Source organism: Electrophorus electricus, chromosome 13 (assembly GCF_013358815.1).
Source record: "Electrophorus electricus isolate fEleEle1 chromosome 13, fEleEle1.pri, whole genome shotgun sequence".
NCBI classification, from domain to species: Eukaryota; Metazoa; Chordata; class Actinopteri; order Gymnotiformes; family Gymnotidae; genus Electrophorus; species Electrophorus electricus.
The window spans coordinates 13,308,355-13,334,782 of record NC_049547.1 but is presented as its reverse complement, the minus strand read 5'-3'; the positions used below and the strand labels follow the sequence as shown (position 1 = coordinate 13,334,782).

At 38.2% G+C, this 26,428-nt stretch overlaps 2 protein-coding genes and 1 non-coding gene across 6 annotated transcripts in view; all 3 read right to left on the bottom strand.

Moving 5' to 3' along the window:
* Positions 1–388: 388 nt before the first annotated feature.
* On the bottom strand, positions 389–8,402 carry hs1bp3 (HCLS1 binding protein 3). The gene is made up of 7 exons (XM_027015323.2): positions 7,973–8,402; positions 7,391–7,556; positions 5,092–5,299; positions 4,792–5,002; positions 3,014–3,132; positions 2,676–2,817; positions 389–1,528 (listed from the first exon to the last, which is right to left on the bottom strand). Exons 1-7 carry the CDS (start codon positions 7,996–7,998, stop codon positions 1,282–1,284), a joined length of 1,119 nt encoding a protein of 372 aa, XP_026871124.2. The 5' UTR covers positions 7,999–8,402; the 3' UTR covers positions 389–1,281.
* Positions 8,403–8,442: 40 nt separating this feature from the next.
* Positions 8,443–8,524, bottom strand: trnas-aga. The gene has a single exon. It is a non-coding gene; the product is annotated as a tRNA-Ser (tRNA).
* A 1,021-nt stretch (positions 8,525–9,545) lies between these two features.
* The window catches only part of LOC113580675 (latent-transforming growth factor beta-binding protein 2), an 82,712-nt gene continuing 65,829 nt past the window's right edge, over positions 9,546–26,428 (bottom strand). For all 4 annotated transcript variants that reach the window (XM_035532707.1, XM_035532710.1, XM_035532708.1 and 1 more), the window contains 13 exons: positions 26,299–26,421; positions 23,242–23,364; positions 22,980–23,105; positions 17,926–18,051; positions 17,666–17,815; positions 15,172–15,387; positions 14,906–14,992; positions 14,458–14,586; positions 13,394–13,534; positions 13,003–13,176; positions 12,428–12,718; positions 12,015–12,164; positions 9,546–11,101 (listed from right to left, as the gene is read on the bottom strand). In XM_035532707.1, coding sequence (XP_035388600.1) covers positions 10,926–11,101; positions 12,015–12,164; positions 12,428–12,718; positions 13,003–13,176; positions 13,394–13,534; positions 14,458–14,586; positions 14,906–14,992; positions 15,172–15,387; positions 17,666–17,815; positions 17,926–18,051; positions 22,980–23,105; positions 23,242–23,364; positions 26,299–26,421 — 2,012 coding nt within the window. In that variant the 3' untranslated portion in view covers positions 9,546–10,925. The remainder of the gene's footprint in view (positions 11,102–12,014; positions 12,165–12,427; positions 12,719–13,002; positions 13,177–13,393; positions 13,535–14,457; positions 14,587–14,905; positions 14,993–15,171; positions 15,388–17,665; positions 17,816–17,925; positions 18,052–22,979; positions 23,106–23,241; positions 23,365–26,298; positions 26,422–26,428) is intronic.

The window sequence follows — 26,428 nt, the reverse complement described above, 5'->3', positions numbered from 1 at the left end:
GCTGAACAAAAACCAGAGTACACACACACACACAAAACATAGGTTTACCATTCTCCACTTTCAACAAAAAAAAGGTGTCTGTCAAACAAGCAGTTATTTGCATAAAATATTCAATCATTTGAAATGAATGTTTTGCCATTGTCATTTTTTATGTTTTTATTTCTCAATGCTTATATTAATTTCTCAAGGTCTCTGCAAGTATAAGTTCATTAGAACACTACTTACCTTTTTTATTAAGCACATATTGTGGGTACTTTATGCATTTGCTAGTCTAGATTAAAAATTGTATATGATTAACTAGCTCTAGTAAATATCAACCAAGATACATTTTTAGGTGATAAACTGTAAAGATTAAAAGAAATGTAAAAAAAAAACAACAACAAAAAAACCCATTTTGCTAGACATTTATTCCTGTTAGTGTCAAAGTTAAGATTTATTTTATTTAGGTTTTTATCCAGTACTCAGCGACTGTTCTTTTGTCATTCTTGCAAATACCAGAGTCTGCAATGTTTACAATTGCTCAGAGTATTGCGCTACAATGATTCCATGAGGAATACAAGAATTTGGTCCACATGATTTGCCAAAACAATGTTAAAGACAGGTAGAAAGAACAATCCTTAACAAAATTTTAAAAAGAATCCCCATACCATTAGGTAAAAAAGGCAGAATATTCTTTATGAATTATATAACCCTTAACAACTCCAGCTCAGCATACATTATGAAAATTCAAACGTTAGATGATTTTGTTATTACTGATAGAGGAATTCAATGCCATGAGAAGTAGGGATGCAGAGGGTGCTGCAGCTCCCCCTAACAAACGGACATGCACATCCACAACCATTAATAAAAAACCCACAGCAGCCTCCACTTGAAGCATGGTCCCACAGTTATGGAAGATGTCCCCAATGTGGTATGTACATATATGCCTACCGCCACAATTTTTTTAGGTTCATGAATACTTTACACAACTGATCCAAATAATAAAAAGTTCATTGTTTCATTAAAAAGAGCATAATGTGCAACTTGTTGGTTTTGTTGGTGTTCACTGTTAAGAAATTGAATTCTCCAACACCAAGTGCTAAAGAACTCTGAAGCAAAGTACATAAATGGGTGATTTAGCTGTTATCAGAAGGCATCAGAAGGCAACGCTGGCTGTCTAACTCTCACCACCATGTGAACCAAGGCTACGCTCTGGAACAGCTTCAGGATCACAGAGCATTTGCTGAGTATTTATGTTCATGCAGAGAAACCTTTGCCTGGCTTTATACCTAGAGAGAATAGCTAAAAAAGGTCCAAGTCCTCACTGGCAGCAGTCTCATTCTGCTGAATGTACTTGAGGATGTCCAGCTGATCCATGGCCTGTGCAGTGCCTGAAGGAGCAATGGCTATTCCAGCTTGTGCCAGAGAGGAAGGCTTCTGGGGAACAGCAGGTTTGACCTTCAGTGCTGGTTGAGGTTTTGGGGCAATGGCTGGCTTTGGCCTCATAGTTTTATTAATCACTAAAAGCTTGTCCAAATCCTCTTCCACACTAAATGGGGAGACATGAGAACTCAGTAATTGGGTTTCACAGAGGAACTCAGGCAAGCAATATGCAAAACAGCACAACAGATTGTACTCTTTGTTCTGAAAGCACATGTTTAACTTGTTTATTAAAACATAAGCCAACTCTTCATTTATATCATAAAGAGCCATGAAAAGCACATTTGAGATAATTTCATGCTGCTGAAATTAAGTCACTTAAAGGTGATAGTGCTTTCTTGAGCATTAAAGTGACTGACTAAAATCAAATACATGCATGTCACAGATCGCTCGCCTCCCGCGAGTCACGTGGTTTGGCCAGCCACATGTAGTGGGAGGATCTGTTTGTGGCCACACCTGCACACACCTGCACCTTGTTTGTTTATATGAATTTGAAGTGCGCAGATTGTTGGTCATTGCGGATGTAACGTTTTGATGTAATGTTCCTTTTGTCATTGTTAAATGTATGCGTGTTTATTGTTAACCATATCATGTTCGTGTTGACGTTTATAATGCCTGCGAGTGCCGTTATCATTCTGGGTTTCTATGTAAATGAATGTACATCCCAGTCGCTGGAGTCTGTGTGTCCTGCCCCTTGCCCTGCGGAACTTGGGCCACCACGCGTTACAATGTATGATTATATCATAGGCTTTTATTGGTAATACAAATTAATAAGTAATCTTGTAAGTAAATGCAATGCAAATGTTACTACTATTACTAAATCAACTGCTTGTGTCTAATTTCTGTCTCATTTCAAACATTTGGAATTTTGATGGAATTTTTGATGGAATTTTGAACTGCTTAATCTCCAAAACCTTCAAGAAATGTTTTGTACAAAGGATCAGGTGTTTTCTACTAAAAACATGGGTGTTTATTTCTTCAATGCTAAGATGCAATGTGCTAGCAACACCAAGGTCATGGGATCGATTCATGCATATTCTCATATCGATGTAATATATGTTAGTTGGTCTGCATAAGAGCATCTGCCTTTCTGAAAACACTACAAGTTCCACTGAAACACTACAAGTTCCAATGCTGAAGCTGGCCAATTTTCACTCTCAGTTTTCTTTCAGGTGTCTTTAAGCCTTTATTGTAGCCATGCCGACATGCCAACAGAATTTCACGACATAAATGAAACAAATAAATCGAAGACAGACCTAAAGAGCTCCTCCTCCATGATTTCATCTAACTGAGATGAAAGAAAGGCTGTAGTCTTCTGGTAAGCATTAGGGAGCAGCAAAGAGTCCCCAAGAGTGACGCCCCCCCCTAAATCTGGATCCTCAAACAGTTTCAGGTTATCTGCAAAGTGAGGACACAAAGATTAATGTCTATTACAACACAAAGTACTCATGTTGAGGCCTTATTTTCTTTTTTAATTAATTTCATGATTCCTGTGTCTCACATATTTTAATGTATTTGCTACTGTGAAAATATGTACTACCTGATAATGTTATTACAGGTCATTTTCAGTGATGGAATCAAAAGCTACACTCACTGTCCATTCGGGCTGGCTGAAAGAGCTCCTTATCTGGGTCATCCCACTCATCAAACAGGAAGACTTTGTGTTTTGGTGCAGGTTTGGCCAAAGCCACTGCAGCTTTGGGTTTCTTAGACCTACATGGACAAAGAGTTGTATTTCCCATTTAACAATGTGCACTTTTAGGTAAAGCAGTATTATACCATTCATCGCCATTATGACAAAACTTTAGTATATTTGGATTTTCAACTATCACATCAAATGAGTAAATGCTTTTGGGGTGGAAACCACTTTAGCTTTGATAGAGAACTGGTTCTGTGAAAAAACATTAATCTTGATAGAGCACTGATTCTGCGAAATCACTATAGCCTTGATGGATCACCTGTTCTGTAAAAATGCACTAGCCTTGATGGAGCACTGGTTCTGTAAAAACGCACTAGCCTTGATAGATCACTGGTTCTGTTAAAGCAGCAGAAAGTGTATACTAAAATCTACAGAAAGAAAATCTATACAAAATTCCACATTATTTTACACCCACTGTGCATTCCTCTCTGTACCTAGCACAAGCCTGTTCACTGGCAAAAAACAGTCAGTGAGAACAGAGGTCCATATAACGCAGATATTATAGGCCATAAAATCACAATACAGAGCTGCAAAACTTAGAATTTACAAAGCTTCAGGGTGTGTTTTATATATATATATATATATATATATATATATATGTATATATATAAATATATATATATATATTTTTTTTTTTTTTTCTTCTTTGAAACCCACTGTAAACATGTCAATACATTTTTCTACTTGAATACATTCACATGTGGGTTTAAAAACTGTCAACACATTAGTTAAAAACAAATTAAATTTGTTAGTTTAATGGTATGTGGACGAATATCATTGCTCTATGGAATTACTAATACTGTTCTCAAATATCATCAAATGTAATTTCATAAGGTTTCAATTCTATTAATAGGTTCAAAGAGATATAAGCTTAATAATAAAGATCCTGGTAATTCTGAGAATTACACCAAGACAGTGTCATGTAATTATCTTTAATTCTGGGCTACGTTTGAATATAAATCCATCGTGAAAAATGTAAATTTGAATATTATTTTAGAGACATTTGGCAGCTATAATGAGAACTGGTAATACCAAGATTTGCGTTAACAACTAGACAACTATATTTTATTAGTAACTTTTACTACAAATTTGTATGACATTTTGATACTTCATCAGCCTAACAGGAAAACATTTCAAGTTTCAAGTTTGGTTTATTCGTCACATACATAGTCATACACAGTATAACTCGCAGTGAAATGGTGGAGAGTGCTCTGTCCAAACTGAGGAAAAGAAAACAGGGGTGCATAGAGAAAAATAGATATTCTCTATATGTGAAATATATATATGCAAGATAAATATATATATTCTATGTATGTACAAAATATATTAACAATGTATGTACAATATATGTATATTATGATTATATACACAATGTACAATGTATATGGTTGTGTATATATGTACACAATCTACAGAATGTACAGATCCATTTCGTATAATAACATATCTACAGTTGTTGTGTAACAAGGTAATTGAATATAAATATATATATACAGATATACAGTTATGTTACATGGTGGTGGTGGTAATCCATATTACATATAATCCAATTACATATAATCCAATTAAATAAATATTGATACTCATAGGTAAAAACTGTTAACAAAATTTATGTTATTTCCAAATCAGTGTTTAAATTTTTTAAAATCATGTGCCTGTGGAGAAAGACTTACCTCACACCACCTAAGGGGTCAAATAACTCCTCTTCATCATCATCTTCCTTTACCTCATGTACCTTTTCTTCCTTCACTGGCTTTTTTGCTTCCTCAGGCTGAATATAGGGTGCTTCATCTTTTCCAAAGAAATCCAGCCCAGAATCTTCATCCTCCACTAACCAGTCAGGGGTGTTTGAAGGTTTGACATCATGGACTGTATTTTTTGCTCCTATATGCAATATTTACAACAGATGTGGCAAGGTTTACAAATGAAAAAACAAAATCCAAAAAATTTCAGTGCTTAGAAATTTCTCTTACCTAAGAACTCAAATAGCTCTGGACAGGTGGACAGAGTGGGGTGTTTGGAAATAAATCGCACAAGCTCATTGAAGGCTGTGCGACGCTCACGAATGTCAGCTTCACCCACAAACAGGGCCTTGCGAGGCATGGCAGGCAGATGGATGCTGGGATACTGAGCAGCTAAACTGTAGTAGAACTCATCAATCTCACTGTACTTCTTTGAGACCTGTAGAATGAATGATATTGGTAGTTTTCCTCAGGTAAATTACTTGCAAGGTTATCACAAATAGCAGACATTTGCATTAACTGAAGCAACATATAATTTTTATATGGCTAGGGGTTCTAAGGAAATTTATATTACAAAGGGACATGCACCCAAACTCACATCTGACACCAGAAGCACCAATGGCTACAAGCAATAGTACACATTTACCCAAAGCAACTTACAATTCTGACTGAACACAACTTGGGAAATTGAGGGTTAAACATCTTACTGAAGGCCCCAACAGCAGCAAACCAGTGGTGGGGGGACTTGAACTGGCAACCTTCTGACTACAAGTCAAGCACCTTAACCACCTGCCTCACACTTAACATGGCTCAAACTGATATCACAATTAACTGGTGTCACAATGACACCATGTTCAAAGTGAACTACCTATACTGCACATTCGTACTATTCAGCAAATACATTTCTATGAACGTTCTTGGATAACTAATTTAGTGTACACAACTTGTTTTGTAGGCACAAACTTGTCTGGGATGTAGTTCAGAAACAGCACTTTTATACGTCACTCTGAATAAGGAGTGTCTGCTAAATTCCTTAAAAGTAAATGAACATATATAATCATTCACTGAAACACAAAAGCACAAAAAAAAAAAAAAACAACAACTACAAACTTTGCTGTTACAGAATACACTTGGCAAAATGGACTTGATAAAAGTAATTACAAGGAGCATTTCTGTTTCTGTCAGCCAAGGAGTCTGTATTCATGGTATGTAATGTTTTTTGCCATTGAAAATAGTTCACTGGGGATGGGGATAGAGTTTTATTGCAATTACCTTTAAGAAATTATTTAAGGAATTTATGTTTAAACTGTGTGTGGTGCAAAGCAATTGTCTAATAAATACATAGATGGGCTAAAATGTGAAATAAGGTGAACTCCCCCCTTTAAGCCTACTCCAAGACGTCTATGAAAAACTAACACTTAAAGAGTAAATTAGTCCATATTTTAGGTTTTGTGTGCTTACATCCACCATCCATGTACAAGCTTTCTTATAATAAGATGTGGTGGGTAAAATGCCTCTAACCAACCATATTTCTTATCCACTAGCACTTTCTTTGGAATGCTGTACTTAATATTGTTTTATTTTATATTAGTTTATTATTTTAAGATATCATAAGTATTAGTAGTATCTAACCATTTGTGTAAATTATACTATATGGCTAAATGTATGTGGACACCTGACCATCACACCAATATGAACATAAAGACCAAAATGTCTAAATTGCTAACAGCATACAAAAGACCTTCAATGGCTTTTAGTGGAACTAAGGGGCCTAGCCTAAACCCTGAAAAATAGCCACAGACCATCACCCCTCCTCCAGCAAACTTTACTGTTGGCACTAGGCATTGCGGTAGGCAATGATTTCCTGTTATCTGCCAAACCCAGATTTGTCCATCAGACAGCCAGATAGTAAAGTGTAATTAATCTTTCCAGTGAACACATTTATATTGCTCCAGAGCCCAGTGTTGGAGTGTTTTATACTATTCCAGCTGATGCTTGGCAATGCGCACAGTGATTTTAGGCTTGCGTACAGCTGCTCAGCAATTTTTATGCACTATGCATTTTCAGAACTCTGTGAACCCGCTCTGTGAGCTTGCATGGTCTACCAGTGACCCACTATTACTCCTAGAAAAGCAGAGCAAAATTTCCACAAACTAACTTGTGCCAAAGGTGAAATCATGACAATGCCACGTCTAAAGTCATTGACCTCCTCAATACAATCTATTCTACTACTGTTTGTCTACTGAGACTATATAACTGTGTGCTTGATTTTATACACCTGAACTCAGTAATTACGAGGGGTGTCCACATACTTTTGGCAATATAGTTGTTTACCCTATCCTAAATGTGCTGCTGTGTAGAACCCAATAAAAGCACAGACTAAATCCTTTGCACATTAAGAGGCCTCCATTTGCTGTAGCAGAAGAAAACTTAGAATCTAAGAGAAAGAAATACACAAAAAATTGTTTTAATTTAAATAGTCATCTATAAAAGCAAGAAACCTAGAGATGCTGAAACAACAGACACCCACCACTAACTGTACAACATCTCCTGGTTTGTGTTTAGCATTCTTAAAGGCAGCAAGACGGGTAACCACAACAATCTGGTACTCTACATGGCCAGTCATCATGGATCCTCTGATCTCCTGGTAGAGGGGCACCTGCAGATCGATACCAGTAGCCTCATTCTGCAGAGGCCTGTTGGGGACAAACAAATATTTCGTTTGTATTTATGTGGACACCTTTCTCAGTTCTCTAGAGCCTGACAGTGCGGTAGCTTGACAGCTAGGTTAGCTTAGCTAACCTAAGAACTTTTACCTTAAAGTTGTATGACATAACATAGCTGTCACTTAAGATGGCTGGCTAGGTCAGCTTGCTAGGAGAGCTAGCGGTTAGCTAGCTAGCAAGCATTACAAAGAAATTCTGATCAAGATACGTTTCTTGTTTATAAATATTCTTGCACATTATGTCCACTTAACTAGGATATCTACTTCCACCGTAGTCTGAAACTTTTTGTGTCTCTGGATGTATTACGCATACTATAGCCTCAGTCTGCCAAAAATAACAAGACATTACAACCAATCCTAAGTTCTTTCCCTGCTTGAAACAGTTACCTGCTTGTAATAAGTCCATCTGGCATTACTGAACGACGAAGCTTTGCTAGTGTCCCAACTTAGCTTAGTGGCTTTTCTAAAACTTGTCACCTAGCTAACGTCAAGCTGTTGTCATTTCACTCCGCGTGCACAAAATACAGACGTTCTTCGGATTCTATCGAACCAAACGACGGACCTATCTAGCACGCTCGTGACCAATGCCAAATCACGAGACACAACTGTTAGTGATAGCGCGGAGGAGAGTCTTTCATGTTGGAGCTAACGCTAGCTGGCTGGCTACTCAACTGTTAGCAAGCAAGCTGGCTCTAGTAGCGAGGTAATTTAATCCTGCTCAGTAAGACAATTGCTAGAGTGTCAAGTCTATGGAACTGCTTATGTTTGGCTTTCGAGGGGAAAACGAGTATAGATGATTCATGTTGGCTCAAGTGTCCCAAGTTGTTGTTGTTGTTTTTTTTTTTAAAAAAAAGGTTCGTAGTCGGCAGGATTCGAACCTGCGCGGGGAGACCCCAATGGATTTCTAGTCCATCGCCTTAACCACTCGGCCACGACTACACGCAAACAAGTAGCGGAATGACATCTTTTCAGCGATATTAACGTAGAATTTAAATAGAATTTGTTCCCAGAGGTCGTCGACACATTTATTCTCGCATCTAAGATGGGTTCCTAGGAAGCAATACTCTTACGAACGTTGCCAAAGTGTGTCTACATTATTATGTTAAGTAACTTTAGTTTAGATAAATCCACTTGGTGGTGCGCTAACACCACCACCAATTGCTGAAAAATGAACTCGAGGAAATGGTTGGTTATAACCATCTAATTCGAGATCTGGCTACTAGGATTGTAGCCAGGAAGTTGATCTAAAGCTTAATACTGTTTAATTTATTGTAAAATTACCCTTAATTTATGCTTATTTTAGATTGTTGCGAATACAACAGTATACTCTAGAATTTGGCACATTATGAACAAAATCTAATTGACATGGTCCCATTTATGATTTATATTTATCTTACATCGGCAACATCCATCACTTGTTGGGTTATAAATATGAATATGTAACATGTAGGCCGGAAACCTTTAGTTGTGATGATCAAAGATCTGAATCACAACATACACAAACAAAAATGAGATTGTTCATGAATCAGGCCATGACTAGAAAATAAAGTTTTGTAACAAAATATCCAACTTCACTATTCGGGCAATAGTTTACAATTTCCATAAAACTGGAGCTGTTGTCAACGTGACAAATCTTACTATCACTGAAATTTATAACTTGATCAGATTTGAGCTGTGGTCAAATGATGAATAGAATGTTTTAGCAACAAACAAGTCTAAATCATGCAATAAAGTAAGTAACTCCTGCTCTAATCTATCGTGATGGATCTGTGATGTGGAGCTATTTTTCTATTAAATCTGACTGCCTCAACTGGACTAATAACTGGATACATTTTAATGATACAAATATACTCCATAATATCATACCTCATACCCACCTTCATAATACTTCCACACACCTTTCTGACATTACAAGCTTTTCACCTGCTATTACTGATGAAAACTGAAGAAAGAACCAATGTCTATTTCAGACTTTAATGTCCAGAAACAACTACAATCAGAGGTAATCAATTGGAATGAACAAAATATTTAGACCAGTTTCGAATAAAGGGGCAGTCTTACTGCCTACTTATGCCCACACTCACATATCATGGTTAAAACTGCCTTCCAAAAGACCAAAAATCAAATGTTCTTGTTGGAGTTACTTCAAGACATGTAGGCTACCAAGCACAGGCGATTGAGACAGCACAGAGAATACATCAAACCAGAGACTGCAGAAGTTGTAATATACTCACTCACACTTACAGCTGGAGTGTCTACAGGCATGTGTTCTGGCTATGCACCCCACCACCTCATGATTTTAGGCTGCCTTCCTTGTCAAGCAGGAAGGCTCAACATTGGTGAGATCAGGTGGTGTTGGGTAGAGATGTACCAAATACCTATAAACACTACATTGACATCATTTGCAGTAAAACCTTTATTTTTTCTGCACCACTCAGTCCCTGTCATCCTCCTTAATTCTCTGCTATAATCCAAGTGGTGAAATGTCAAAGTGGAACAGCTAACTGTGGTATTGCTCAAAAACAGGACAGATTATTTTGTGTATAAAAATGGTTTGTAAATTTTCTTTTACCTTTAAAACAGATCTAAATGTGTTGATTGTCTAGCCAGCAATAATGTATGTATGTATGTATGTATGTATGTATGTATGTAATTAAAGTAAGATACATAATGTGACATATCTGTTTCTGAAAATCTCTGGGCTATGTGTTTGCTGGATTGAAGGCACCACATAACATCTGTTAAAAAGTGCAGTCAATATTACATTTCATTGTCTGCTCCACAGGGCAGGATACATACACATTATCTGATACAGTGTAAACCACTTTTTCATATATAAAAGACTGTTACAATAACATTTGTACAAGTATCTGTAAATCTACAAGGTTAATCAGATTTTTTTGTAGTTTTAACGTTTTTGTCAAATAAAATATTGAGTGTACTGAATACAATATTAAAAATATGTAACAAACCAATTTAATACATAGTACTAGATCTGTACAAAATTCCAAACCTCCTCAGTGAAGCCTTTACTAACAAGCCTGAACTGGAATGATCTCTATTAACAAATCAGGTGTGAATAATACTGTGAATAATAACAGTTTTTAGCATGCGATGCTCAATGTTGTGCAACTGATTTTACACTTATTCATTTTCTGAGTGCTGAGTGCTTAAAGACCATTTTATATAGGATCTAAAAAATCACTACTCATTATGTACACGTCTGAATGAGCACTACGGAGGTGTAGCAGTTTATTTGTTGTATGGAGCTCAGCTGGCTTGGCTTCACTGATGCAGGTCTAGTGTCAGTCTCTTAGAGCACTGGTGGAGAGATCACATGTCACTTCTCTGCCACACTGGGCTCAGAGGGCTCCTCCTTTGGGATGCACTCATCGGCCTTGGAGGAGGCTACGAAGCCTGGTAGGCAGGTGCACTTGTATGAGCCATCTGTGTTGGTACAAACTCCGTTCTTGCATAGCTCCACTTTGTCACTGATATCCTCACATTCATTTATATCTATATGAGGAGGTGGAAAAAAGAAATTTGCGTTATTAGAGTGTGCAGATCAAAGTGTATTGGTTGTTCAGCTCAGCTGTTGCTGAATGAGGATTTTTATTGTTATTTTTGTCCTCAGTTGTGGCTCTCACTCGAGTAATTTAATATTAAATGAGTAGGGATTGGAAAGCCTTTTGCTGGATGCCTTTTAATTTGTGAGGTGAAACACTGCCTTTTGCTACCGGTGTCAGTCAGTTTAAGTCTTGATTTAATAGTATAAAATCATCAGTAATCATCATATTAGATTAAAAACATTCTCAAGGAATATTTGTGAGGGACATCTAAGAGTCCCACTGAGAGGCAAATCCTGGGAATCTGTCTAATGGAACATGAGATGAAATGCATCTAAAACATATCCAGTATCTGAAACAGTATGGAATTTGGTAATCACTGATGTTCCATCCTAAGGAAGATTTCGTGTGACCTGAGCTTGAAACTGTAGTCTTTACTGGTTCTTGTAAACACTGTCTGAATGTTCACTCATTATATTTGTATGTAATTAGGGAAGTAATTGAGCTTTTATTTTTAACAATGAATTAATATATTTTTATTATAGTTTCAGATATGTTTATATGTTATGTTTATATGTTTTCCTTTGGGCAGATATCGTTATCATTATACTCCTGTAAGAAATTTCTTTTGATTAGGGCCTTCTTAATCCCAATACAAAATGTTACATATCACTGTGACAGAGCTAAGCAGGTAGCAGGATCCTTTGGGCATGTAGAAGTGCTTTACCATGCTTAGTCTATAGCTTCATATGAAGTTGATAGTGTAATCTTCACACCCACATATCAGCAATACTGATATGGGATATGGCAGAAAGCTTCTACATTCAGAATTACAGTGACAGAGAAATAAAAAAGGACCTTACCAACGCATGCCATCTTGCTTAGGTCAAGTTCATAGCCATCAAAGCAGTCGCAGGTGTAGCCCTCTTGCACACGGACGCAGCGGCCATTCTCACAGCCATTTAATATGCCACACTCTTCTGCTCGCAGGCCCTCAAAGCCTTCATTCTGATCTAAAGACATAAACTTTGAGTTTGCATTGGACTGTTATGTGCTTAGAGATGAAGCTTAGTATACTAAGACACTTAGGCCTTTGTAATGCTGTTGCAGCATGGATCAGAACACATGATGTATTGTTCCAATATATGCTAATTTAAAACTTGTGTAATTCAATACTTCATTACTGCTAATACATTTAGTCCATTCACCCATAATAGGATTTAACCTAAATGTGCATGTATCTTATCTGTACTATCTTATAGTAAAATTCACTTACTCCTGTAGGGATCCAGTCTCTGTGGTGGCTGGTTCTCTCTGGGTCTCTGCACAGGAACTCGTACTGACTCTTTAAAGCCATAGTTGTTCGAGGGTCCAGTAAAGTCAGGGCCATTCAAAGGACCTTCAGAGCCTTCATAATAGGTATCTCCTCCCCAATGTCCATAGTTACTCCAATAAGTTGGTACATAGAGTCCATCAGGAGAGGCATCTGGACCATACTCAAAGCCTGGGGTTTCCCGCAGACTGTCTGAGCTCCTCTGAGGCAGGTTACACAGCATTGCAAAATCCTCTACATGGAGAGTTTATGAGTTACAGTTTAATTATGTGTTACTTATTGATTTATTATTTTTTAATACATCCCTGCATCTAACAACAAAGTATGATAGCAATCAATGATTCTGTTCTAGTTCTACTAGCATTAGGATAATTTCCATGGAGACAACAAAACACTTCTTTAAGTTGCTCTGGAGAAGTGTATCTACTAAATGTAAATATATTTGACAGGACTTTTATCAATAGGTTGTGTTACTATGAAACTGCTTTACAGGTATGAAATTAGTTTTATGTACACACCAGTAAATTTGTCAGGGCAGAAGGCACAGTGCGAACCCCAGGCAACACCATAGAGACAGCAGCACTCTGTGTAGGTGGTCCATATACCAATCATAGGAGAAGAACACGTGCTGTCGTGTTTCAGCTCCTTCCAGCAGGTGTGTGTGTGAACACCATCATCCACCACATGAACATCTACAGGCAAAAGGAATGACAAAGTAAATTAGAAATAAATACAGAAAAATGGAGCAGAGGGTATTGACAACTACTAAGAGCATTAGAAAATGCATTTGCACTTATTTGAAATATTTCAAACAGTAGGTGCGGTTGCAATTGGCAGTTCCAAGGCAGTTTATATATTAGGCAGCCTCTGATATATGCATCTGCATAGTGGAGCTCAGGAGTGCCTCACCCTCTGTGCTGTTGACAGAAATGCAACGACGCTGTGTGTTGTCCAGGATTAGTGGAGGGCTGCAGAAACAGTTGAAGGAGCCGTCTGTGTTCACACATGTTCCATGTTCACACAGATTCTCCTCCTTACATTCATCATAGTCTGAGACACAAGCACAGAAAATATGCTTACAACACTGTCCACACAGTCAAGCACTTACATTTTATTCCATGCACTTAAAAAGTTATTTTCAACATTTAAGGTATTAGATCATTAGGACATATTTCAGATTATTTCCAGTACGAAAAGATACATACAGTCGCTGTTTGTAAAGAAACATGACACTTAGCATATTAATGCAGGCACCACTGCTTAATGTACTAGGCCCATTTCTGTTCTCAAAATCATGTCAAGGTCTAGGAAATATGGCATTCCATCTTGAAGTATGTAGATATATTCATGACTGCGGTCTGATTTAAATCACATATTAAAAATGTTAGCAAGACTTCATTCTTTCACCTTGGCATTGGTGTTTTTCTATACTGCAAGACTCTAAGATGTTGACTCATGCCTTTGTTATGTCTTGTTTACAGTATTGTAATGTTCTGTTTACTGAAATACCTTAAAAGGACCATAGACTACAACTTCTTTAAGAATGACTCAGGAAAAGAAAATATTTTATACCTATTTTAGCCCTGTTGAATTCTAGGCCTACCTAGAATGTAAGTTATAAAAGTAGTTTCAATAATCACTTTAGAGTGTATGATGGAAAGAATATTATTCTTCATCAGGTATAACACAAATTACTGGGTTGTTCAACAACTCCACAAATAAAATGAGACATCAAAGATTTGTCTCTGCACTTAGATATTCATCAGGAGACCAGTTTTTTACAGCTGAAAATAATATATTCCCTCCCTTAAGCTTTAAAGTTCATGAAAAGTTCAGGTTGATCTTAATTTGCATTATTTTTATTGCAACATCATTTTGTTTATTTCCAGAAACTTGTAAAGTATTTTGAAGTACATTTTAATGTTTGCAAAGCACTTTATAAACTGTGTTCAGGCAAATGCACCCACACTTACCAACACACTCCATACGGATGCTGTCATAGTAATAGCCATCGTGACACAAGCAGGAGTATGAGGAGTACAAGTTTAAGCAATGACCATTTTTACAAATCTCTGAGCCAAACATCTCACACTCGTCTGCATCTGAGGGCAAGAACAATTAACTCGCCTTATAAACACACAGTGGAAAACTTGTTCTTCCTAACAAAAAAGGAATATCAAAATCAAACTGGCCAAACAATATAAAATCAAACTGACCAAAGCAATGTAAACTATGTCTCCTGACATAAACATGCACTGACACAATAAAAGCTTTTAAAGCTTGGCATAAATAAGACAATATTAGCTTTACAGGAACATGAAGTAAAGAAAAAAACCAAAGCCATACGTATCTGCCCCACCTGTAAGCACACAGATTACATCAAAGTTGCTTATAAACAAAAAGCATCATGTGCAGATGTACCTTGGAGCTGGAGCTGAGTAAAACCTTGGACTGAGGAGATTACCGAGAGAATGCCAGAGCCATGTGGGCAAAGCCAGTCGTATTCCACTGAGGACAAATCAAAGTGAACACAAAATGACTACAATATAGACAAATTAGAACATTTAATGGAAGTATAGACCAGCGAGTTTTAATGTGTGGCAAAAACAAAACAAACAAACAAATCCTTGGTTAGATGAAAGTGAACTGGAAATATTCCATCATAATTGGTGTCCTCTTTGCTGTACCTTGTCCTTTCTGTGGGCAGGGGTGGATCTCACAATCGTCTCCCCAGCCAGCCCCGACGGTACAGCAGCATTCCTGCTTCGTGACATTGCGGGAAAGAACGTTTTCACACAGGTTAGCGTCGTTTAGGTTGTAGTAGCACTCCTTTCTCTGGTCCTCATCAAAGACAGCTGGGCGAGCAGCAGAGAGCTCAGGTCCTGTTGAGACTGATGTGATTCCTACATATAACACACAAAAGTAAATCAAAAAAAAAAAAAAGAGAGAGGGCAACAATTGCAATAATCTTGGAAAGCACTTTATGAGCAGACCAGTAATCCATATCTCACACCTGAGGTAAACAGCCTGAAATGTAAAACTGTGGGATACAGGAGAACAGCTCATGGGGACCTGGAAGCATTTCACAATGCTGTAATGTTTACTAGTTAATTCCAGCACAGCTTGACATGACCTGATCACTGTATCATGGACTCTAGCCATACCTAAACAACAGGCTCAGTCAAAACCTCTGGTAAAGTTAGCAATCCATATCTTTTTCACTTATTTGATTTACACATGTCACAACACTTACCAGACCACAATGTACAAGGGATTTAGAATATTTTAGGTTTTCTGTAAATATCTTACACGTGAATATACAACAGAGACACCACAAGGACAGACCAAGTTCATAAGGTTACTTCCTTTCTTTTCCAAATTGCACTGCATGTCAGTAATATGTTTATGCTCAAGGCTGTTAGTGGTCAAAAAAATGTTTCCACATATGCACTGCCAATAGCTATACCTTATCCTTGTTTGTCTTGGACCAGAATTAACTTTACTGAAACTTGTCTTAACAGGCTGTCAGTTTCATTCAGAAGATGGAATATTAAAGATGCATTACTGAATTTTCCCCTTTTCTAACTAATTCAAATAAATGTGAAATATATAGAACATAATAATAAAACAATTTTTTAGCAACGGCATCAGCACATGTATTAGGTGCCTAGAAAACCCCCCATCTCTGTCTGTCTGGCTAAGACGTGCATATGTGCTTTCCCAAAATGGAAACAATTATTATATGAGAAGAGGATGAAGTTGGACACAGAATTAGCCAAGTTCCACCTGGATAGGTATTTAAATAGATCATTACGTAGACAACTAGCTAAATAAAGTAATGCTTTGAGTGAACCACCTTCAAAGAGGTATATTGTTGGTCAAACTCCCTTGTAGCCATTGACTGTACATACTGGACGACAGTGGGTAAAAAATTAAGCCACTAAGTGTCTAATGCTCTCTAGTGGCTGGCTGCAGTTCAACTTTTAACCTTGCCCATTCCCACTCGACATTAAATATATTGAGCCAAGGACACACTACACGACTTTCAAAGTCATCGGCTCGCTCTACTGTTCCCACTACACAACTCTGGATAGATAGATAGATAGATAGATAGATAGATAGATAGATAGATAGATAGATAGATAGATAGATAGATAGATAGATAGATAGATAGATAGATAGATAGATAGATAGATAGATAGATAGATAGATAGATAGATCCTCTATCTGCCCCTTTTGTAGATATTTCAGATTTATATATATATATATATATATATATATATATATATATATAGAGAGAGAGAGAGAGAGAGAGAGATAGATAGATAGATAGAGAGAGAGAAAGAGAGAGAGAATGCCGTATGCATGTAGCACGGATGCTAGCTATTTAACTAAATTGCTAACTAACACAGGCAGTGATTCATAAACTCATAGGTGTTCATTACAAAGAAATATTGGACAGTGAATACACTCGATCATTTTCAGCAGCAATTCATTATGGGCTAAATTCTAAGTGTTTATAGGTTTATAATTTCACTATCAAAAAGTTAAATTTTGTAGTGGGAAACATCAGATATCAAGGTAAAATGCTGACATGATCACGTCCCCTAAACACGGGAATTTGTTGATGAAAAGTGATTCTGGCCAAATGCCACTAATTCAGTTCTTTGCCAGCATTGCAGCCTATCTTGGTTTCTGTCTACAAGCACTCCCATCCTGAGATAATAGCTACCAACTTTTGCTAACAATGTATTAAATAATAATGTCTTATTAATAAACAGCCTACCTCATCGCTTGAAAGTAAAGTCATGTCAACTTTGTTAATGCTATAAAACTAATTTAAATAGACACCATAGATCTTGGAGGCATGCTTTGTGTTGGGTGAGAATGGAAGGTGCATCCAAAGAGTAATAAAAATCACCTAAAGTTCACCTACTTAACTGCTAGAGGTGGTCTTTCTTGCCCCTTAACTAATGTTCCTTTAAATCAGTAAAAGATACCCTAGGTGCTTTTACAGTTTTTTCATGTATTTGTGCTAAAGCAACACAGGAATTCCACTTATTTCAAATTGTATTCTCCTGCTGTGCAAGTTGCATCAATTTTGTTTTAAGGTATTTTAACTATAGACAACACAAAGATTTGGATATATGCGCATGTGTGTGTGCATTTGTGTTTTCTTACCTGGTAAGTTAATGGAACGGGGTCTGCACTGGTTAGTGATGGGGTCAAATTCCTCATCCTCACTGGGGCAGAGGCACAAGAAACTTCCTTCCACATTCTCACACAGAGCCTCACCACACAGAGCAGTACTCCTCTCACACTCATTTATATCTGCCATTTCAGGAAGGCACACACACACACACACACACACTGTAAATTGTGTTGTTTATGTTTTTGATGCATCACAAGTACATTTAGGTTAAGCATTTCCTTCACCATACCAATGCAGCCTTGGCCCTCAGGGGGGTTGGTGTATCCTTGGTCACACTGACAGCGGTAAGATCCATCTGTGTTCTCACAGTAGCCATGCTTGCCACAGATTGTCTCGTCCTCACACTCATTAATATCTAAGTAGGAAAGCAACACCAGACAGAAAGGAAGATTAAAAACTGTATCAGCAGAGAAGAAGCATTTGTGGACAGATGGGATTGGTGCTGGTATGCTGCCAGAACAGTTCAGAGGTGTGTTAATACACAGTCTGCGGCATCATTTAATATTAAGTCTGTTAATAACTAGATTATCTTCCTTGGTAATCAATGCCACTCTCCCAAAACAACATTGTTTGCAGATCTCCTAAAGTGAATATAAAGTCAGGTTAAAAATGTATCAAATGCAACTAGGCAATTTTAAAATACCTGCAATGTTCATTTTATTGTGTTATATCATTATTTTAGTCGGATAAAATTTTCAGACTGGATAAACAGGAGACCTGTGACCAGATGAAAAGTGATTATTTTGCTCTTTTGGCTCCCTGTCTATGCACTAGTGGAACATGCATCTGGAAAACTTCAGCCTGGAACAAAGATGCTGCCTGCTCTCTGAACAGACCTGGGAGGTCATATTATATAACTGTGTGGGGCCTTCAGTTTTCTCTTAACCAATGTTTTATAATGAAAAAAATGAACTGAAAACTTTCATGTCCCACATTTGGCAGGCTTTGAGTAATGCTCCAACCCAGAACTATTCTTTGTATGAATCATTGTAGGTCGATTTTGGAACAGTGCGTGGAGTCAGTAGAGTTAGTGTTGCATTGATGCTTTCTCAGAAAACTGGGTGTAGAGGCAGTTTTTGATAAGTTCAGATTTGCCTTGTCATTGAGTCTTTGGTCAGGGTTTAGCTAAGTCTAAACATGAATAATCCCCTTTAAGAATATTGACACTTTAAAATTTCTAGCATAGTGTCAGAGGAAGATTCCTCTTGTCTTGAGCAATTTTTCAGAGGCTATAAAGGATGAATGACTAATATGGTAAGGCTGAACCATTAAAAAGCACACAGTAGGATCCAAACTCCATTCTTTTAGACATACCAGAAGGATTGTATCTTTTTTGCCTTGTAGAAAGCCAGTATAAGGGATAACCACAAGTTTGGCAATCAGCCTCAAAAGCTTTAAATTATGTAACAACACAACAATAAATCAAAGCCACGCTGCCTGAGCTCAGAGAGCACACCTTTTACTGTGTGTATACTGCACATGGCTAAATACCATGAAAGACTGGGACTAATGCTTTCCATTTCATTGTTTAACATTTGTTAGCAATTTCACCTTGAAATGGGGTTATGCAATAACTGAAGTTCTCGAGAAAGACTATGCCTGAAACCTCTTCCTTCTAGCTAATATCTTCCCTATTCCCCACTACTGTTCCCTGTGAGGTTCTTTTGCACTGCTGCCACCTCTTCATTTCCTCCAAAACCCCTACGCTCCACTCTTAGATCTTTGGCAAGGGGTCTACCCTTCTAGCGCAAAGCAGAAGCCGCCCAGAACTGCAGCCCTCCTGTTCTCCGGGTTCTTTCCCTTTTCTACATTCACTCCTCAGACTTTAATTGATTAACAAAAAGCATGGTCTTCACTTTCAAATACATAATTGGATTGTAGTGAGCCAAGCCAGAACATGACATATAAAGAGAAAAAAAGTCTGATTATAACTGACAGGAAAAAAAAGCACAACAAAAAACAGTGCAGTGTTTTTACACCTCAGTCACCAGTGACTGCTTTTCATGGGTCATGTGATTAATCTCAGGCTAACGTAAACCTTAGTGTTCACCTCGGCCAGTGTTTAAATCGATTTCCATCAGAAACCATTAGTGTGCTGTTATCAGTAGGGTTATTACAGCAGAAGCATGAAATGTGAAGCAGACAATCACACAGAATGCACAGTGTGCTGCATGGTCTTTTAAAAGAAGAGTACTTTATAATTATATACAGAACGGTAGAGGTGGTGTTACTAATCAACACACTAATAAAATCTGATGTAACCCACAATAGCCTAATAAAAGAGAAACTGCTCTTGGCAAATAGCATGCTGGAAATTTTCATTACAAAACGTATTGAGGGATTTGATGAGCTAAAATGATTGGAGAGAACATTTCCTAAAAAGCACACAAAACAGGAACAGCAGAGGCACCCTCCTGCTCCCTTGAGCTGCTCTGGCCTGTGGCTGACCTACCAGGACAGGAGCCAAATGGCTGGAAAGCAATGAGACACTCGGCGGTCAGGGAATACTACAGCAGCACCAGAACTACTTCGGCCTTCATAAACCTGCAAGAGAGTGTGAACATGATACCTCACTGTCCTCTTGAGTTCTCAAAGTGCACACGTGTTTGCTGATACATTATGTGGATCCATGCTCTTTCTCATGCATATGCAAACATGCACAACAATAATAAATCCACAGTCTAGTCGCTGAATCCTCAGGGTGGGTTAACAGAAATTCTAGCCCAAAACTGACAAGAAGCCATTAATATCTGTGTAATGCATTTCCTCGTGTGTTAGCAGCTTAAGTAGGCTTGTGAACAACATGTCTAGTGGTCAGCTGTGAGACCCCAGTAAAAGGTAACAGGAGAGTTCAGCTGTTACATCAAATAATCAGAGAAACATTTTTCTCTTCACCACTTTAAGAGAAAAAAAAACAGAACTTCCCATCCTGTAAACTACACAATAGCATCAGACTATCAGATATCATGGCAAAAGGAGTGAAGTCAAAGCCAAAATTGTTACAACTGGTCTTTCACAGACAAGAAAGAATGATACAAAATAGTACAATTATGACTGCCAGAAAATAAGGACAAAAGGTACCATCACTAACAGTTGACCACAGGCTTATGCATTATAAGTTTATTATAATCTACCGAGGAAATAATCTGTTCTACGAAATCAGGAGGAGGTGAACATTTCCAATGTTATTTACTATATACTGGAGACCCCCACAATGGTACAGTGTTTGTGTGCATTACACTTAGAACACATTAGTGAACTATCATACTACAAAAATATACTGATGTGCAAACATGCTGATGGTATGGTAGGACACGGTGGGGTTCATATGGCAGGACATGGTGGGGACTGTATGGCAGAGCATATCTTTTACACATTAATGGTTCCCCTATATCTTTCTGTTGTACCTCATACACACCCTGATGTCTTATGATCAATTCAACAACAATGGTCAAACAGAGCCAAAGACAAACCTCTGTCTCCACTGGAGACCAGAGAGAAAACATATCTACACCCTTCCAGTCTGTTAAACAAACAATCAAATTACATGCTTCCATAATTACACAAGTACATACTAAATAGCTGATGATTTTTTTTTTTTTAGAAGTGGATGAAAATGTTTCCCAGTGTAAATGGGTGGAATGGGAGTCCTCTGCTCTATTGCTTTATTGGGATGATGGATGCACCTTGCTTGCTATTCCCAAGATTAAGTTGAACAAGTAAGCATTGTCTAGGGGTCTGTGCTGGAGAGCTGGCTTTAGCCAGTCAGAACACAATGTGCCCTATGGGTGAAAGTCTGAGCGGTTATTTACAGAGGCTGGCCAAGGTGAGAGCAGACTGCCAAATATGAACTCTCACAACAAACAAACATATCAGAATGCTGGAGAATAATTCAGAAGTTCAAACTGATGATTATCTGCTGGAGTTGACTTTCAGTGCTCATGGTATGCGCCATCAAAAATGACTAATGGACAGTTACGAAATCCAACAAAAAGACTGGTACAAATCTGGGAAGGACACAACCAGAAGGGCTTGGCACTCGGACAGGGTCCAGCTGTCATGGCTCCCAAAACAATGCTGTGAATTCACAGGGCTTGTTGCTAATGTAGAAATCAATGGTGTTAGGTATTTTTTAAAAAGAGCTCCAAATCTCCAACTGGGAGCTAAAACAGGCCATAGTTGAAGACATAATTCAATGTTCACCCTTTTATTCCCCAGTGCTGTCTCTCACACAGGGACAGGTGTTGGCCTTCACAGAAAGTAATGCCTCAGGAGAAACAAGGCAAAAGCAATGTCACTGTTTATTCAATTTTAAGGAATGTCTCAAAACCTTTGATATAAACTGCAAAAACCAATAAGACTTCAAAGTCAAACCACATTTTAAAAAGCTAAATCTTGATGAGATTGTGAAAACATTACATGCTTCTTTACTTTTTCAAACATTTGTGTTTGAAAACTTATAAACTGTGGAAAGCTTGGCTATTTGTTGGTAAATATAAAAATGTAGTGTAACAAATGACATATGAATAGTCATATAGTCATATGAACAATATCTGCAATCATATATATGTCAATGAAGACCTCATACCCACAGAGGAAACTACAGAATGTTGTGAAATGAGAAGACAGCACACATGTTCACCGAGTTAGCTAACAATCCTGGAAGAGAGATGCCAATGGCAAAAAAGTTGAATGCACTAAGTGTTGCGGGCAGTGCAGAAGCCCTGCCATGTGTGAGACTGCATCTTTTGCCAACAGACCAGATGCCCCACGGCTCTGAGAGAGAGCGAGAGAACACAGGGTTCTGGCCGAGGCTGGTCCACACACAGAGTGTGGGACTACAGCACTCATGTTATTCTGTGTACCAGCCAAACCTAACCCTGGCTGCAGCACTAGCCTGTAGGTGATCCTGAGAAGGCTGCTTCGAATGACAAAGAGCTGTCTGTGCACAAAACCACTTGTCAGAACTGTTTCCTCCCATGTCTTTTTCCTGCATGAGAGGAATGAGTACACCTGATGCCGTTTGATACACTCGAGCCTCAGTAGGTCTGTGTATGTGTGTGTTTGTGTGAAAATTATATTAGTGTCATCACATGGGTAGGATGGGGGTGACTGAGACAGTGTGTAGTCAAAGACAGTATAGACAAAACAGAGGAATATACATTTTAGAGAATCTCCCAAGTATTTTGTCAGCATTCATTTTTGAAGTCCTTCCATGAAATCAGTACAATTCTGCAGGATAATTCTGAAGGTTATTTATGTAATGGGATTATGGACACTCACCACAGTCTTTGTTATCCTCTCCATAGAAGCCTGACTGGCAGCCCACGAAGCAACGGTATGAACCCAGTGTGTTCTCACAGTTCCATGCCCCACATGCATCACTATACTCCTTACACTCATCTAGATCTACACACACACACACACACACACACACACACACACACACACACAAAGATAGCAACTGCGGTTAAATTTGGGCTTTTAAACTTCTCACTTGGAGCGCTATTCTACAGCTATGCAAATCAGAAATAGACAGACTCACCCTCACAGTCTCTGGAGTCTGTAGAGAACTTATACCCCGAGTCACATAGACACTTGTACGAGCCTTCTGTGTTCATGCATTCCCCATTTGAACATGTCGTTGCTTCTGCACACTCATCCACATCTAACACAGGGAGAGGTCAAGGAGACAGGGGTGGTGGAGAGAGAAGGAGAAAGATTAATGTACAAAGAAAGAACTTCTTTTCTGAATATGATAGAGCCGTTAGTGGTAATGGCTCTGTGGTTAAGGCTCCATGCTGTGTAGCTGGAGAGCTGCTGTCTCAGTCATAGACGCACTAGATCCACTGCTGTCAAACAGCTTGATGAACTGAATGTCAATAATGATAAAAACAGGAAGATGCCTTAGTATAAATCATAGCGTTAAGGAAAATGATTCATGTCATATGTTGAGTAGATGAACTGCACACATTAACACAGATTGATAATACACTCTATACATTGAAATGTAAGTAGTTTACATGTATGGATCACATCCAAAGAAAAATATAAGTCATGCTGTTTTCCAGTGTTACAGTGCCAAAGATACTACACCCACCAAGCATGCAACAAGAAAAATAAGTAATTATGATATCCTGAGCTCATGGGCTAGGAAATTCATGAACTCATCGAATAAAAAAATTATAATGACAGCTACATGCTTGATTAAACAAAGACAGAAGAGTAAAGTTACATTACCACATAACCTAGAAGTCACTTAACTTAGTCATTCATGAGGCAGCAAAGTATGACATTACTTAAAGACCACCGTTTATTTCACAAAAGCCTGATTAAGAGAACAAACAGAGCATATCTTTTAAGAATTAATCACTGTGTGCAGCATAAAAATATAAAGCAGCATAAAATGGCAAAAAAAAAAAAAAGACATACACTGCATGATTTATGCATTACCAAAGCTACTTGCTATTTAACTACAAGAACCAAAACAGTTCATTTAAAATCAAAGACTACACGTTTTATCTAGATTACTGAATTGTCTAATAGCAATAAGACAAGGCTACTGGACATGTGGTATAATCCAGAAGATGTTTCACAATTCACCAGAAGGGAAGTTTCCTCACTTACAAATTTCCCCATCATTCATAAATCTATCGCTCACAAATTCCTCATCACTTATATCAACAAATAAAGCCCCTTGGCTAAGAGTCAAATCAATGTATTTATATTTTTCATTTCCTTAAGAATTACAGGGCCACAAGTTATGCTTGAAGGGAGTAATAATTTTTTTGTTCTCTCAGTACAATATACAAATTAGATCCCGTGTGCTTTGGTATTGTGTCAACTAGACTTTAAGGCTATACATACACATGTACAGCATGCAATCTGTATATTCATTTACACTAAAACTAGTTGGTAAAGTGTCACATAAACAAACAAACTGCTATTGCTTCGCTATACCAGACTAAGTGGTTGTGAAAATATGTGCGTGTGTATACACAGAGATATGAACATGCACATAAAAGTACACAAACAGACCCGCGCCCAGACCCGCACCCAGACCACGTCATCCCTCACGTCTCACTAGTGACTTGGCGTCACTGACTGCATATACACGGATACCTAAGCAGATGGAGGAAAATACGCTCACTCTGATTTACAGCATAATTAGACCCCAATATTTTCTGTGGCGCTGGGCCAGAGGTGTGTGTGTGTGTGGTGTGTGTGTGTGTGTGTGTGTGTGCTGTGTGCACATATGTGTAGGTTTTAATGGCACTGCACAACATTAGGAATATTGGATGAAGTTTGCTTGCCATAATTTAGAATGAGTTGGGGTTAATTTGGCCAGCATGAATATAAGGTACAAGTCTGGTCAAGAAGTTATTTTTGTGAACACCTACATACCCGTACTAAACTCCACCCCCCCCCCCCCCCCCCCCCCCCCCGTATAGCTGTAGAAGAAATCAATATATTCTACTGTAATCGACTGTTTACTATATTAATTCACATTTCTTTATAACGTTTGCACAGTTTGTATTCTAACTGCAGCTGCCTCAATAATTCATACTTCTCACTGATTTCTTATAGGTGCTTTCTTGATGCCTTCCACGTATAGTAAGAAGGTCATCTAAATTCCTCAGGCTACAGTAAAAGTTATGCTTGGTGCTAATCCTTCTGCTGTATCCAGCATGTGGGGTCGGGTTTTTCTCATTGGGAGTGGTGTGAGATGTTGTTGGGTCAGAGACATGGCAGTGTTTAGAGGATGAGGACTCTCCATACTTTGACAAAATATTGATGTCTCACTGTGGCCCACTAGCAACAAAAAGTTCTGATCCTTTAGTACTCCCTCTGTGTCCCTGCTTGTCTCTTTCTCTCTGTCTGTCTCTCTCTCTCTCTTTCTGCCACACTATTCTCCTTGTTTCATCAAACACCAGTCTCTTCTTGTGTATTATTCAATTTTCCCCTTGTTCCATTCCATTTTTAGTGTTGTCCTCTTCTTATCAAAACATTTTCTGCATGCTGTTTCAAACATTACATACTCCCTGCATGCCCTCTTCTCATCTCTCCTTCTAATATTTTATCTTGATTGTGTAGTGATTTCACAAAGACTTTGGTGAAGTCTGTTGGCCGCCGTTTGTGCAGTAGATATGCTTGGCTTGTCTCCACAGCAAGGTTGTTTCACCAAGCAGGGTGTGGCTTACATACAAGCTCTGCAACCTTGAATGAGAGCCCTGGCCTTAACGTTGCCCAGAGTCTCTCTGCACGCAGTCATTACTTTGGCTCTCATCAGGCAAACTAGGGATCTTTTGTACTGAACACATTTTTTTCAGCGAAGCCGAGGTGAATCAGATGACAATTTCGCTACATACTAACCGTAACCCTACTCATTTATGTAATACTGCTACTGCAAACACACTAAAATGCTGTGAACTTCATTATCTTTGTCATCTGTTATCAATACGCTGTGCTTCTTTTCCTGTTAAAGGGGGTTTTTTTTTGTCCAGAAAGTCACAAAATCCCAGGAATTTGTCAGTTTCTCCACTGAAGTATTAAATTGTAGAATTCTGTGTAGAGGGTATGAAGATCAGTATGTGTGCCTTACCCTGGCAGCCCGCTTCAGCATGGCTTTGGGCAAAGCCCACCGGACAGATGCAGAGAAAAGAGCCCTCAGTGTTCAGGCAGTTTCCTAATCCACACATGTCCATGGACAGGCACTCATTCACATCTGGTCA